Source organism: Nyctibius grandis, chromosome 22, assembly GCF_013368605.1.
Source record: "Nyctibius grandis isolate bNycGra1 chromosome 22, bNycGra1.pri, whole genome shotgun sequence".
NCBI classification, from domain to species: Eukaryota; Metazoa; Chordata; class Aves; order Nyctibiiformes; family Nyctibiidae; genus Nyctibius; species Nyctibius grandis.
Genome location: NC_090679.1, coordinates 814,938 through 830,878, shown reverse-complemented (window position 1 = coordinate 830,878; position 15,941 = coordinate 814,938). Strand labels below are relative to the sequence as shown.

The window sequence follows — 15,941 nt, the reverse complement described above, 5'->3', positions numbered from 1 at the left end:
CTGCAGATCTACTGTTAGAAGTCATTTCGAGAAACGCATAAGCTTAACCTCCACCCTTCCTCTCCTCCCCCTCTACAGACACATAGAGCATCAGTCACATCTGAACATATTGGTATTTTCTAGGCCACACATCACAAAGTATTCACCCAGGATGGCATATATCAAAATAACTCTGTTGCTTTAAATATAGCTGCAGGGAGTAACACCACCTGGAGCCATAAATCCAAACAATGTTGAGTGGAGATAACCCCATCAGCTTTCAGAATTTACAGTGCTGTAAGTCTGAAGACATTTACTATAGTGCTATACAAGCCAGCGTGGGGTTTTTGGTAGAAATTTCAAATGTGGAAGGAGTGATACATTTCTCAAAAAACTTTCAAAAAGGAAATAAATTGAGAAATTTGGAATATTAAAAGCAATCCTAAAGAAAAGAGGCTAACAGAAAAGTAAATGTATAGTAAGCAAAAGACATGCAGCAGGCAAAAATTTTCATAAGACTAAGAAATGTATATAAACAGCTAACTGTATAATGTTATGTAAATATTGTAAAATAATTAAACTAAACTAATTTAATACAACTCTCTGATTTCAAAAGGCTTCAGATTGTTTAAATATTATTTGTTCCAGCTGACAAGAAAGTTCTGACAGAAGAGAAGTGAAATAAAGAATCAAGGTTACGCAGCCGGTAATAATATACATTTCTCTATCTGATGCAAAATTTCTAATGAGAATCAGTGTTCTACAATACACTTACATTCAAAGTCTACATTCAAAAAAGTCTACAACTTCTAAATATATCTAAATGTAAGCAGTTTAATATAAACTCTTAATATATATACAGTAAAATGTCTCCTTTTTTGAGACAGCAATAATCAAGATGTAATATTAAATCTGATTCTACTGTCATTCTAGTAATGCACTGAATGACACTTGTATACTGTTAGCAAGTTAATGCAAAGATTAGGTGGTTGTAAAAGTAATCTCCAAGACTCATTTAAAAAGTTAAAGGATGAAATTTCCAATGTATCACAGAAAGTAAAATACTATGATGTGGGTGAATTACCTACTAATAATATTTTCATTCTTTATATCTGTGACTGAGATGTGTACAAACTACAGTGACTATTGGCAAAAGCATTGGATAGGTGAAATTTCCTCCTTGGCTGTCCAGTGAAATTAACGTGTGACCGTACCATTGTTTACAAGCTTTTCAACTGACTTAAAGAAATTTAAGTATTCTTTTGACAACTAATTGGCTCGGGACTTCAAGAAGTTCACAGTGAGAATTTAACCTTCTATTACTGGAAGAAGCATATGGTTGTCCAGAAATGACTTGGCTTGGGAAAAAAGTATTCTCTCCTTCAGCCCATCACTTTCACAAAAGTTCAAGAGGCTGTGGTCTTGAATGAAACAGCTGGCAGAAAAAGAAGATGGAGATTTCACAAGGTCCAGTAAAACATTGCTGAACTGATTCTTTAAGTTCCCGCTACTGGAACCTTTTCTTAAGACCGAGAAACTATCATCATGAAACCTGTTAGCCTTTTACATATTGAAAAGTGAAACTCAAATGACTCTTTTAAAGATCTTTCATTCTGACTCCCCATCTCTCCATCTGCTTTCCATTGAGGCACTTCCACTGATGTCACGAGGAGACAGAAGCTCTTCAGGCCCAATGCGTTCATCCCTTAATGGTGTAAACGCAGAGTCCCAGCTCTGAGTGAGCCTCTATTTAATATAATATAGCTAACTGATTTACCTTGCACAAACATATTCTTATGCTCTTTGAGTCAGCACCATATCATGTAGTGGTATCCTGAATTCTAGTCTTGGGAGACACATGGTCATATTAGAGACGTTGAGGCTTAAGGAAATCACTTTGAGGACACAAAATGGAAACTAAAGGCTTTGGCGGTAAGATGGAAGTTTTCTGAGGGAGTGGAAAAATGCGTGATGCCTTTTATTTCTATATAATATTGAAGATAATTTAAGTGGCATGTAAGTCATAAGTAATAATAGAAGATGAGATCGTGAACTCACAAGAGATTGTGTTATCTTCATACTGATTACACTTTTGCAGAGCATCTAATCCCAGGTCTCTTCAAATCCAGATAAAACTACTGTACACACCACCAAATTATTTCTTTTTTCTTTCATATGTACGTCATTTTCAAGAGCAATGAAAAAGTATGTATGAACACACAGAAAAAGATTAGGCCCTCCAAAGCCATGTGGAAGTTTTGAAATTTTTGTTTACTGTTTTACTAGTTAGATGATTCAACTGTGCTTTGTTAAGAGCTTCAGAAGTTGTGAGTCACTGCTGCACAGGACATGTGTTTACTCATACAGTTGAGATATATATTTAGAATCAAGGTTAACTGTGTTCAGTTTGCAGCTTGATTGCCATGAGAAGGCTTAAACTGTGCTTCAAATGCTCAGAATGCATTTTTCAGGAACCTCAAATCCTGAGCTATGTTCAAAACCTTCACAATATCCTTAAGAACTGGAGAAAACTCTAAGTCATTGAACAAAACAAGCTCAGGTCAGGAGCTGATTGGACTGCTGAGGATAAATCCATCAGTTGTAAAGACATGTTACCCATGTCTCTTGACTATAATGTCTGTCTCATGAACCAGGACTAAGTAATATAGGGATATCTGTAGATCATGTAACAAATCCAGTAAAATAAAACCAAGGAAATTACTAATGACTTACTAGTTTTACTATAAGGCAACCATCGGGTACAAGTAGTTACTGATCAGCAAAATACCAAATGAGTACCACACCTAGACACTCTGGAACACAGCCTCAGGCAATTGATCCACATACAGCTATGAAAGCACCAGTCAATGTGAACTAATGTAATTTTACTGTTTACAACTACTGCATTTTGCTAATGATGCTAGACTAATGTAAACTCCCAAAATTAATAACAATAAATATTTTGTTTTAAAGTCCCAGGGAGCTCATTATTGCTAGAATTGTGATTAGATTACAAACTGATACCAAAATAGGAAATACAGATTTATTTAAACAGCAGGAAATAAGCCCATTTATCGTAGGAAACTATACATTAGCTATTTCTCTTTCTGACCTTTTGTAAAAGTAGAGACCAAACGGAAGAACAGCAAGCTGTCCTGTGATCACCCAGCTACAGTCTGTGCTGCTGTGAAGGGTTTACTGAGAGCTGCGCAGCTCTCCCCACGCCAATTAACAGCTCAAAGCTGCTCGTATCCTCTGTACCTCCCTACTGTTGTATTAAATCAATTTTCCTAGGGTCTTCTGTGGCTTTTTACAGTTGCCTTTACTTCAGTGTGGTGCCTACAGAGTGGAAAAAAAGACCAAAATCAGCCCTTTCAGTTGTTACAGAGTTAAGTATGGCATCTAGTCCTTCTTCACTTACAGAATTATGTGCAGGGGTCCAGTATAGGACTCTCTTTTCATTTAGAGTAGAAACATTTAGGTTTAACTAGATTTTTATTACACATACAGACCAAAAACATACTTCTCCTAAACTTTAAGTTAGCTCAGATATGAGTTCAAATCCAACAATTTCCATTGGGAACTCAATCAGCAAGAGGTAACTTTATCGTATATTTATAGATAATGTTCTCATAAAACTGAATTTTAAAACCTAATTAACATAATACTGTCAGGTTTATTTTCCATCACTTTAAATATAAGCACTCTGTGGAAGTAATGAATTGCCTGAGATGGACTGACGTTTCATTTAAGGACAGTCACACTCAATTTTGATAAACATCACACAGGAGAGATCAACAAATAGCTTTTACTGATAGCATAAAACAAGTATTATTCTGTTCAATACTGCAGTAATGTTGATAATGTACTTGGGATGATCTAATGGGCATTCGACCCAGCTATAAAAGCAAATTTCCTTTAGGAAGATTCTGGTCTGCCTAATGAAACCCACTCTTGTCCTTAGTTCTGTATTGAACAACCTTTCTACTACAAAATCCCTCTCAAAGGGATAAACTGCATTTATAATTATTCTAGGTTAGAAGGTCACAGACCACATGATATTCTTTAGTTTTAGAAAGCAGATGTGTGCACTGCAAAGGTGATAGTCTTAAAAAAATCTGTAGCTGCACCTGATTTCATGCTAATGAATCTAGGCACCAGCTACAAACCACCTGCCCTGTGCAAGCCCACCCTGTCTCCACTGTGGCACTCCAAATCCACCCTGGTGGCATCCAGGGCTCATCTCTATTCCCCACATGAAGACAACACAGAACAAAAGGCAATGTCATATCCATTTATCTGAGGAACTTATTTTTTCCATAATATTTCATTGCTTTTCAATTCTTTTAAACTCCTGCTCTACATATAGTGGTTTACTATGAGAGGTCACCAAACATTGAGGTGAATTTTCCTACTTATTTGACTCCTTCCTGCCACTATCTGATCCTTTTTATTTTGTACAGGATTGTGTATTTGAAAAGAGAACAGCATCTTTATTATTTAGCCTATTTCTGATTACCTGTAGTTCTAGGATCGAGATAGTTCCCACAGAAAATTATGCTATTACCTAAACAACTTCACTGTTTATTTTTCCCTTCATGTCTAATGTAATTTCCTCTTTTTCAGCTTCAATATGTTACTCTCGCAATTCCTCCTCCTTGCTTTTTGTAAATTATCCTTTCCTAGAATTAATAGGTGTCCTCTAGTGTGATTCAGAACATTTTTACATTCATTTTGAAAGTTCTATTTTCCAGCCATAAATAACTGTAAATGTAGTTATTTGTCTGTGTTTACGGATGGGTACAACAGACGCCGTTTCCTAGCAATGTCTGACTAAGTGACTATGCCCACATACGAAGGAGGCAAACATCTAAATAACATAAATTCTATCAATAATTATTGATAAGAGGTGCAAATGTGCCAATGCATAGCATAGTGCTGCGTGTTTCTTTTAAAGAAAAATCAGATTAGTTTTAGCCACAATGCCGTGTTTTAAATACTGAGCATATTCAATCACTATGATTTTTCCCTGTGGGTCACTTACTCTATTTTTTTATATTCTTGTTAATGAGAAATAATTCCTTCTTTTTTTAACTGCAAAATGCTCCGAGCTGCTCACTTAATTTCAGATATGGCCTTACTGGGTTATCTGATGAATAATAATTTTCATTCCCATACTCTTTATGGAACATATGTGTTTTTTAGTTTTCCTTTTGAAGTGATACCTCAAAAGAAGATCTAAAAAAAGAAAAGGGAGAACTTAATATTAATCTAGCATTGATTTCATGCATGCTGAAAGAGTGATTCAAAATTCAGCACCTCTAAATTTTTCATTATCTTAATGCTCCACCTTTTAAACGGGCTTTCCAATTAATATATAGTATAGCTGCAACAATGTATCTTTGTAATGAGATCTCTTCAGGAGCTTGTTCCTGCCTTCATGGTGCCTCATGTGCCTCACCAGGATATTTCTACCAAACAATGACACTTTTCACCACACTACTAGGAAGTTTGCAAACTTGGGACAGAGAAATATAATGGTGTTTATTTCAAAAAGGAGGAAATTACTCCTATAAGTGAGTAGAGCAAGATAAAGATCAAACTCCTTTCACAATTCATTACAATTTTTCAGTAAACATACCTTTTCGTCACTGGTTCTTCATGCATACACGTAAACACAAGGAAGGAGAAACAAATAAACTGACTGAAGAAACTCTGTCATCTACCTTTTCTTCCATAGGTGAGAAAGAGAGAAATTGATTCTCTTTTCTGTTTCTGTTCATGCATAGAATTCTCTTTTCTGTAGGTGTATATATTTGAAAAACTGCAGTACAGGGGTAAGCAGTTTTCTGCAATATGCCCCTTTCTGTAGAAGGAAGTAACTGTACCCCGCAATGTCTTACTTCATCTGCTGTTTCTCAGAAGGTGTAGAAAGAACAGGACAGACAATTTTGGATAATTGGAAGATTGCTATAGTGTAATTAGTGATACACAGATTTACATTGTGCCTAACTGTAAAATTTATCAACATAACATATATGTATGAGGTCTCTGGTCTCTTAAATTCTCTGATAACTACATCACAGCTAATATGGAATGAATAAGTTTTAGACCTAATTCTATGTATCTAAAAATGCTGTTATATTGGTAGCTTTCTTAACCTTCTCTTTAGAGTAGACAAAAATAGTGTTCGCATTGAAATATGTAATAAGTAACCATCACTGATGTTGGGAAGAAAAATGAAGCTGCTGCTCTTCCATACACATTTTAAAATTTCCAGCAACAGATCATGCTATGATGGAAGGCTATTGAACTTCCAGCTCCAAAAACTGTGCTATATTCGATATATTAATTTAGATTTCTCATTAGATATTTTTACGTATGGAACATTTCCAAATACATTTCCCCATTATACAAAGTATCTAAACCAAATGTGTCAAAATTGAGTCATCTTGAGGTTCTTAGCTCATATTTAGATACCTCAGCAAGAAGGTTTTGCAGAGGTGAATTTCAAAATTCCTGAGCAAACCCTTTACTATAAATTGGTACCAGAATTGAAAACATTGGCCTAGATGTTTGTCCCTAGTTTTTGAAATCTATAATTTATGTCTTTTAAATAAAGCATTATTCACCAGTCAAAAGAGTAAAGCTACTTCTAACTACATTTGATTTTAAACATTAATTTACTGCCCACAATTTCATTAGATGTGGGATTTTTTAAAAGCCCTAGTACTCTTAGTTCCAGTATTCAAAGCTGACAAATATAACAGATAAATTAAATTTACCCTGCTGAACTGACACCGTGAAACTATAATGTACCGAGCAACAGCGAAATTATGATATTCAAGGTTCTTGGCTACAGGCAGGAACATGCAACAGAATTCAAAAAAGGAGAGATGCAAAGGTTATTTAAACTTCTCCAACTGTGGGCTAGAGAAACTACTCCAGTCCTGCCTTCCCTCCACCCCATATTTCCCCATGCCCTACTCATTTTTGCTTTTAACTGATAGCGATGTAAATGGCTATTGAAGTTTGAGAAAGAGACACATTTCTTCCTATAGAAGCAGTTACATTAAACAACCTTTCTGTCAAGAGTAAATTTTAACTGGACTGGAGGATCCTTTCATGAAGTACGCAGACCTGTTCTCCCAGTACAACTTTGAAGTCTGGCTTCAGAAACATGTATATAAACACACATACATAAGACTACACTGATGTGCTTAGTTCTCTAAATTACAATCCAGAGAATGAGAGAAAATCCTTTCCCTGCATCTCCCTTGGTTTGCTCTTCTAGTAACAGTTAAACAAACCATAGTAGCTACAAAACTCATATAAGAAATCATCATGTGCTCAGATTTTTCTTGTAGACGTGTACCAGACTCTACACAGTTTATAGTTTCATTTATTTATTGCCTTCTCTGCTATGTTTATTTATTGTGATATAGTAGCTGACTGAATTGTACAGTTGCATTAATCAAAGATTAAGGAGCATTTATTTCTACACTAGTCCAAGAGTTTACAAGTAAGCAGGCAAAACTACTGGTAGATAAAAGTAAAAAGTGATTCTTACTTTGTTGTGTATTATCTGAAGTTGCACACAAATTTCCAAACCAACCTATTTTTAAATATGTTATTTAATGCTTTATAAACAGAATTGTATCTTTAGCTATTCCTTGAAGTCAGTGAAGTCAAACCATTGAAGAAGGTGGCTCACAATTCAAGAACTGTTGCAAGACGGTAGCCTCAAACCACAAAATAAGCTGACTCTCAATTACCTTCTATTTCATCTGCAGGAGATGGTATAAGAATTCTTAATGTAATACCCTGTTCTTCTTATAATGCAGCTCCTTTGAGAGCTATTATATGAAAACAGGTTGAACTATACTTTGCGGGGTGGGTTGCTTTGTTTTATTTTACCTGAAGAGCTCAAAAGGAAAAAAAAAGACGACATCTGAAAGAAGTAAAACCAACTTTTCCACGCACTGGAATGCTTGTATGTTTAGAACTTTCACATTTGTCAACAACGAGCTTTTAAGACCCAATTTTGAGGTCGTGTCACAGTAGAATAAATCAAAGAGTGAACGTAGACATGCTCATAAAGACTAGGCTTTGTAACAACATTTTTATAAAGATATAATTGCTATGTGTTTTTGTACATTTTTATGGATTCAGCATCAAGAGCAGAAGAAGACATTTTTACTAAGCTGTGAAGACAAAATGTTACAGAAACAAATCCTGACATACCTAAGTAGAAAAAAAAGTCTTATAAACTTCTCTGAGACTTTTATCACTAAGGTGGATTGATGCTTTCACTTTTAAAACCAAATCCTCTTATGAAGATAGTCACATACAGATGTGCTGTTTCGGCCTGATTCATAAGCATGTCATTTGTCAGGTCACAGGTCATATTTTATTATCTTTTATTCTTCATACATTTAAAGTTTTAATACGTATTCAGAGGTCTTCTTGAATTGTGAACCATTTTCTTCTTCTTTTGGCTATAAGTGTGAGAAAAGCGAGTATGTGAAAGACAGAGAAAGCATGGCATTTTTGAAAAAATAAGTATTACATATCAGCGTTATTTTTTGTGTATATATAAACAGAATTAAAACAAGTATATAATGGAAAAATAAAATTTTTTAACTTATTTTTATCTAAAATGTGACCTTGAAAATTATAGTACAACACACCTCCCAGTCCTGGTCTCAAGCGGTTATCATAACCATCCAACAGACGATCCAATATTCTGGTAAATACTGTGGTGTTGTCTTTAAGTTCATCTTGTGATGAGGTTTGTCCATAGCTGAAATACAGAACAGTTATCACTGAAAAACAGTAATCCGCCAATAACCTTACAAAACAATAATTCCAAAATCTGTTTAATCTTCCTCATACTGGTTCATGGTCACAAAATCTCTTCCATAAAACAAGACTGTAGTGCTTTATAAGGTTCTTTCACTTGATCATTTTCTTCTTAAATGGTACATTTTTTGTAAAAATATAGAAAACCGGTGCCTCTCTATAAACGGTGAGTAAATAGAATGTCAGTTCCTTAATATTTATCTCATCATTCATTGATGCTAATAATCTAATATGCGTTCCTCAGTAAAAGGCTCATTTGTCAGCAAAAGGTGATGTGTTTAATTCATAATAGTTATGACGGGTTTGCATACAAAGAAAGATACAATAATTTAGAACGTTGATGCTTAAGTACTGAAAATAAATGCTAAAACAAAGATAAAACAAAAAATACAGAGAAGTCTTCTTTATGCATATAGAAGTAAATCAAGTGAGTGTGCATTTTCATAGCTCAATTTATAATTTTGCTTTATTTTATTTCCCATTTTCCTTTAGCAATTAGACTTGGAGGAATACCTCCAACTTTTCCTTACAAATGTGTAATGAAACCATCTGTTGATATGTAAATCTCTCACGTCTGTAAAGCTTCGCTTACAAGATCCCTAATGTATACCTCTAACTCAGCCAAAGGTCCTGAAATTTTGCTCGAACAAGGATAAAATTAAGCTCTTTGAACTCAGCTACCAAAATCTTACTTCCATCGATACAAATCAGAATGAAATCCTTGGGCTTAGTGGCTTCTGTCTACTGTAGATGACATCAGAATTAACCTTTCTCTTAAATCTGAAACCTTTACCAAATATCCTGTCGTAGATGATTCCCTTAATCATAGATTACAGTTGTCTTAAAGCCAAACCCGGTATCGTTTTTTCATTCATTGCTGGGAAGACTTGCATTATAAACATGTGTAGTCATCATGACTAAAAGGAAAAACACTGCTTTCCAAACATCATTTTGTCGCACACATTGCTACTGAACTGGATAAACAGTGCAGTGCCAAGAACTTTTGTTGGATCAGGTCTAGTCACAAAAGCGATTCTTCCATTGGGCAGCTTGTCACCCATACGGCTACAGCGATACGTGGGTCTCGGTGCTCTGCCAGTTGTTCCTGCTCTAACCAGCAAAGCCCGTCTTATGAGGAATATACTGTTACATGAACTGATCTGGTTCTATTAAACACGCACAAAATGATTTTCTGTAAGCTGCATCCTTTGTGTATCCCACACGTATATTCCACTTGTATCAAATACAGAGAGAAGGAGAAAAGATACCCCAATATAGGTACTCTGGAAACGCTCTCAAGTTATTTTGCAGTACATATTTGAATAATTAACACTACAAATTTAAATGAGTTTCAGAACTGATTCTCATAGTTTTACTAACTTTTGTTTTATTTCAATAGGATGTGACTTTGTAGAGAACAATTTTCAGGGCTTTTTAATGCATATAAATCACTCTCTCTAATGAAGGCAAAATATCTAACAGTTTATAAAATACTATGAATTTCCTCTAGCCATATCATATACTTTCACTTAATAAATAAATAGGTTGATTTATATTTACTTTTCATACCTACAGTTGCATTTAAGTCACAGAGGCTAATATTTTTTTCTTTTATGCTTCCTATATGTTACCAAATAACAAGTTCTCCTGCTGTCTCCAGCGAGCATTATCTTTCAAAGGATCATTCCTCATACACCTTGTGTAGAATTGCAACACAGGACTTTTCACTGATTAAATTTTATATTAACACTCATTGTCAGTAAACAAGCTGCTGTACACACATATCTCAAGGATAGCAGAAGGTCATCAGGATTAAGGTGGCAGAAGGATATAAAAACTCTTCAGATATTTTAGTGGTAAATAAATGAGTATGTTTGCAGAAGAGGCATCTGAAAGATGGACTAGTGGCAGTGCAGTCAGAAAGGATGCGATACAATACACCGCTTCCATTCGGGGCGTCGCATTTGTCAGTACCATTACCTGTTCTTCCCACCATCTTATCAGAGGTAAAGAGCACTGTTAGGGCTGGTTTTAACCGACATATGGTCACAACAGGAAGGATGTGAGCATTTGTGTACATAAAGTATACTGTAACTCCACAGGGATTGTGATTTTTCATTCAAAACACACATATTAAAATAGTCCTAATGCTGTTTTTTTATGACAGGAAGAATGATATGGAAAGACTGTGTCTTTCTCTATCACAGACAATTTATCTAATTCATCAATTGTTTTTTATCATAAAGGTTTAACAGCACTCCAGAAGAAAAGGCAAGGGAAGTTAACTATGACAAAATGGCTTTAGAAACAGATATATTTCATGTAAGGTGTGTACATTTTGAGGAAAAAGTGACTGTATGCGATTCTGTTTTCATATTAAACCACAGCACAATAAAAAACTGTGCACTAACTCCATCTACAGGTCATTATAATAGTGACAAACCATATAATTTTTAAACACTAGTCCAATGCGTTTTAATTATCACTTTAAGAATGCACATGCATACACTATAGATGTAATAAATATATGTACACATACATATGTACACATATCTATATAATAAACATGTTTTCACAAAGTTCTTTAGCTAGGCCAGATTAAGTACTTCATGAATACTTCAAATCTCACCTTTCTTAATGTATTATCAAAATCAAGGTATTTCTTCTAAAATTTCATGTTTATTCAATACAGCAATTGTAACATCCGCTTTTATTCTTTTGTATTTTTTAGAGGAAACACTTGTGCAGATTAACCTTTGCCCCTTTGCCCACCCCACTCTATTTAAAATCTTCAAGGTAGCCTGAAGATAAGTTTATCTAGAGCTGTGAATGCATAAGGAGACACTATGGAGATCAAGGCACAAATACATCTTTTAGGGATCACTATTGACAATACAAAATTTCTACTGCTTTTTGGTCATTAGGTAGCACTATTGACAGGACATTAATATTTTTAAAATACAGAAATATATCTGCAAGTTGTCTTAAACACCTTTACTGAATTTTGAATTGCAGAGAGTACTTCACGTATACTCCAAACTGCTTTATAGTCTTTAGTTAACCTAGTAGTTGTTAGATGAGGTGTTGTATGATTCCTCTAATTGTTCTTAATACTAATGCTATTATGGTTTCAACATATATTCGATAAACATTCAGTGCAGCATGGTCATTCAAACATAAACTGTTACAGGGTTTGAGCTTACAATTCTTCTTCATCCAAGCAGTCTCCCTTCACCAGGAAGGTCTACTTTGGATTTCCAAAACCAGCTAAGTTAGGACACAATCCTGACCAACCAAGAAGTGAAAGTTTTGCCTTCACTTGCAGGGACAATAAAGTTACTAAATAGCATTTAAACGAGATTAAAAAAAACTTAATTACACTTTTTTTTCCCTCTAATGAAACATGTATTTCTGAGCAGTCATTATATAAGAGTGGAAAGGATTGCACAGGTGTTTAAGAGGTAGTTTAGTTTCAATTTGTTTCCAAAAGCTTTTGCTTTTTTTTTTCCCCCAATAATGAAAAAAAAAGATGTTATGCAAACAAATTGTAGTTTTCTTTCAGTCTTCCCTTAGTTAGATTTAGCTGGGATTTGAACAGGGATTAACTTCCCCCAACATACTAAGTAGTAGTGCAGCCCATGCAGTATTTGTCCTATGCTGCTATATTAAATTAAAGGTTCCTAAAATATGTCGGTGCATTAAAAAATCTCTCCCCACCTTCTTTCAGTCAATGCATTCAGAAGGAGGCTCCAGGCCCAGAGGCAGTCACAAAGCACCAGGAGTCTCTTCATGGTGGGGTCTGAAACTAGAAGGAAAATAACCATCAACATCCCCTCCATTAAAACAGGTACTGTGGAAAAAAATGTCTGATTTTGGAAACATTTGCAGAATAATTTGATGTCAGGCAATGACCTCACAACACTATAGCTCAGGTCATTTGGAATAAGGCAGCACGGCCTTGGCTGTTCTGCTGTTTACCTTCTACTTTTAAACACAGAGGCTTAGGGTGGGATTTATTTTACGGTAAGGGTGTATTCTTGTTTGCATTATTCTCAAACTTTAACAAAAACAATTACAAGTTAAAGCTGCTGTCCCCAAACTCTGTGTCAATTCTTACTCTGTTTCCTCTTGTGTTGAAAATGTGACAAGGTGCCTCCATAACATTTGCAGATAACCAAGTGTAATGGTTTTTTTTTGACTTCAACCAGCCTGAGTCCTTCCAAACCTCTTGGAAGGTGTCAGTGTGTGGTAGTGTGACTGAGGAGAGCTGTGCTTCTCTTCCAGCCACTGCTTTGCTTTGATGTGATGGAAGCAACTTTCTTCTACAGATATTACTATTCTCTTCTTCCCTGAAATATTAGCATCAGAGGAGTAACATGATCAGACTTTAACTCTGTGATCTGCTGCTACGTATGCACACTAATATTTTTGTTAGGCTAAAGGGTACAATTCATAATCAACCCATGTGCTGATAACGTACACACCATCTCCTAAATCTCTACCAGTCTCTGATCGCTGCTAGGAAATGTTTTTGATTAGCAGCCTTCTCCTCCTCTCCAAATGTCTCCTGTCCTCTCACCAGACTTCACTGAGTTACTCTCGGTTTACCTTTGAGTAAAAAGTAACACAACTCAGAAGGTTTCTTTTGCTTTCTAATAAACCATAAAATATAACGTTAGCTGATATTTGTGGAATTGGTTCCAGATTCAACTGATGGCTCAGAAGATACTGCAGGTCCCTTTACATACCTATATACTGTGTGCTGGAATCCAGCTGATTTTTGGTATTCATTACAATAAATAAGGGCAACAAAATATGAAGCCTGTATTCTCCCCCAATAGCAGAGGTTTTTTAAATGCCTGAGAAAATGAAGCACTATACATGGAAATGTTGCTGTACCTTTAAATAAAGCTACCCCAATTCACTGCACACTCTCGGGGACAATTTAAATCAATAAAATATCATTACAAAGCGGGATGTAAGCAATGAGATATAATTAATGCGTTTATAGGCAAGTGATCGGCAGATTAGCTCAGCCCCACTCAATGCTTGTCTAACTGGATAGGAAGGAGCTGGATGTGGCAGGAAAGCGTGGATAAAGATCTTCAGGGACGAGACTGCATCTTCACTTGCCCTGTGATCAGCCCCCTTACAAAGGGAAAGGCAACATCTGTAGCTTCAAAAATCGCCTTCTCCCGGTCCTGCCAACTTCTGCCTTTGCAAAAGTCTCCTCGGGATAAAGAACCGAAAGTGAATTATTCTGATCTATCTTGATCTGTTGAGCTTCACGCCCGTCCAGACCCCCTTCCCAACACCACCCCCCGCTTCAACAAACCCATACAGGCACTATAAATCCTGGAGAAGGAAAGTTTCTTGCAGCTGGAAAAAGCAAATGTTAACAAAGACTTTCAAGGAGCGTTGAACAGCAGCAGCCCCCAGCCCCTGGCCTCCCCCTGCCCGCACCGCCTGTGAAACCAGTGCCGGTTTTCCCATTCAAAATGGGAGAAAGAGCCACGCTTCTGGGAGAATTTCAGCTGCTCCCACTGGAGGAAAAAAAAAAAAAAAAAAAAGGAAAGAAAAAGGGGGTGGGGAGGGTATTTTGACGGATTTTTGACCCCCGGTGAGAGATTTGCCCGCCTGTGAGGCGCAAATCCAGACTTGTTTTCCTCCCGGCATTTCAACTTTGTATTTCCCCCTCACCCTGAGAAAGCCACCCCTCCCGCCACCTCCCTCGTTAAAAAAAAAAAAAAAAAAAAAAAAAAAGCAAGCCCCAAAACCAAAAAACCTTTTCCAAGCGACCGGTGGAAATCAGTCCAAGCTAAAAAAATAAATAAATAAGATAAATTAAAATGCCCATCGATCGCTGCGGATTTTCAAGCTGGAGGGATAGGAAAAAATCACACGGAGCCGGCGGTACCTGCGGAGAGAGGGGAGAGCAGCCGCCTGCGCGCCTGGACGCCGTGCCCGCAGCCGGGAGCGCCCGGAGGGGTGCGGGTGTGTGTGCGGGTGTGCGGGCGAGCAGCCGCGCTTACCGGGAGCCCCTCGGGCGCGGGTCCGCGGCGGCGCTGACCGGCTCCGCCGGGCTGCCCTCCCGCCCGCGCGGCGCGGAGGCTGCGCGGCTCCGGCTCCGCCGCTCACTCCGCCTCGGCCATCGCCGCCGCCGCTGCTCCGCTCCTCCGGGTTTAGCACCCAAATTTCTCTTCCCGGTATTCCGACCGCCGCTATACAACAAAAGCTTGCTCTTTACCAAGACAGTAGTAATACGTCCCAGGGTAAACCGGATGTGAAATAGGCTGTGACTTCATGCCAGAGAGATTTTATTTTAGAAAGGAAGGTGGTACCAAGCTCTCATCTAGAGACCAATCCGCCCATTTTTTATATGCAGCACAATTTAACTTCCAGTGCTCTCGCCCTAATCCCTTTCTCTCTGGCTGCAGACTCAAATCCTTCTACAATCTGCAGCATTATTATTTGGGGGGAGGCTGCACGGCGGGATGGGGCGGGGGGGGGCTGCCCGGAGAATCTTTAGACACTTGCAGTTTACAAAACAGTCTATTTTAAGGGGCGTACATTAAAAATATAACCGATCCGCGTTAGTGTTCGACCTTTGATCAAATATTTAATCGCGGCATAAATATGAATGAAGGCTAGCTAGAAATGTGGAGGATGCAGCACTACGCGTGTGTGCCTATAGGCTCTATATACCTATAGGGACCAGGCAGTAGCCTATAGATGTAGCCAGACAGGGGCAGAGATGATGTGCAATCCTAATTAAACCCAGGTAACACGCATTTTGGGTGAGACCCGTAGGAAATCAGCTCCGGGGCCCCACGGCTCTCCGCACTTTCACACGCCTTTTGTCGGTAGGTGCCACGTTTGCCCGGAGCGGCCCCAGGGCTCTGCCGTGCTCGGGGGATCCCAGCCCCGCTGCCCCCGCTGCACCGCTCGCCCCCGGGGCCACCAGGGACCCGACAGCGGCACTGCCCCGCGGCCCCCCGCAGGGGACCGAAACCGGGACAGCCCCCGCGGCGGGAGAGGCGCTCCCGGCTGCCTCCCGGGACATGCGTGGTGGCCCGGCCCTGGCCCACCCGTGGTCACCG

At 37.9% G+C, this 15,941-nt stretch overlaps 1 protein-coding gene across 2 annotated transcripts in view; it reads right to left on the bottom strand.

Annotated features, from left to right (window-relative positions):
* The window catches only part of GABRA1 (gamma-aminobutyric acid type A receptor subunit alpha1), a 42,984-nt gene extending 27,879 nt beyond the window's left edge, over nt 1–15,105 (bottom strand). The window contains exons 1-3 of one of the 2 annotated variants that reach the window (XM_068417229.1): nt 14,874–15,105; nt 12,559–12,646; nt 8,670–8,782 (exon numbers count right to left, since the gene is read on the bottom strand). In XM_068417229.1, the coding sequence (XP_068273330.1) occupies nt 8,670–8,782; nt 12,559–12,632 (187 nt within the window). In that variant the 5' untranslated portion in view covers nt 12,633–12,646; nt 14,874–15,105. Of the gene's footprint in view, nt 1–8,669; nt 8,783–12,558; nt 12,647–14,758; nt 14,845–14,873 lie in introns of those variants that run through there. The other variant, XM_068417230.1, reaches the window with a different exon arrangement.
* Between the last annotated feature and the right edge of the window lie 836 nt (nt 15,106–15,941).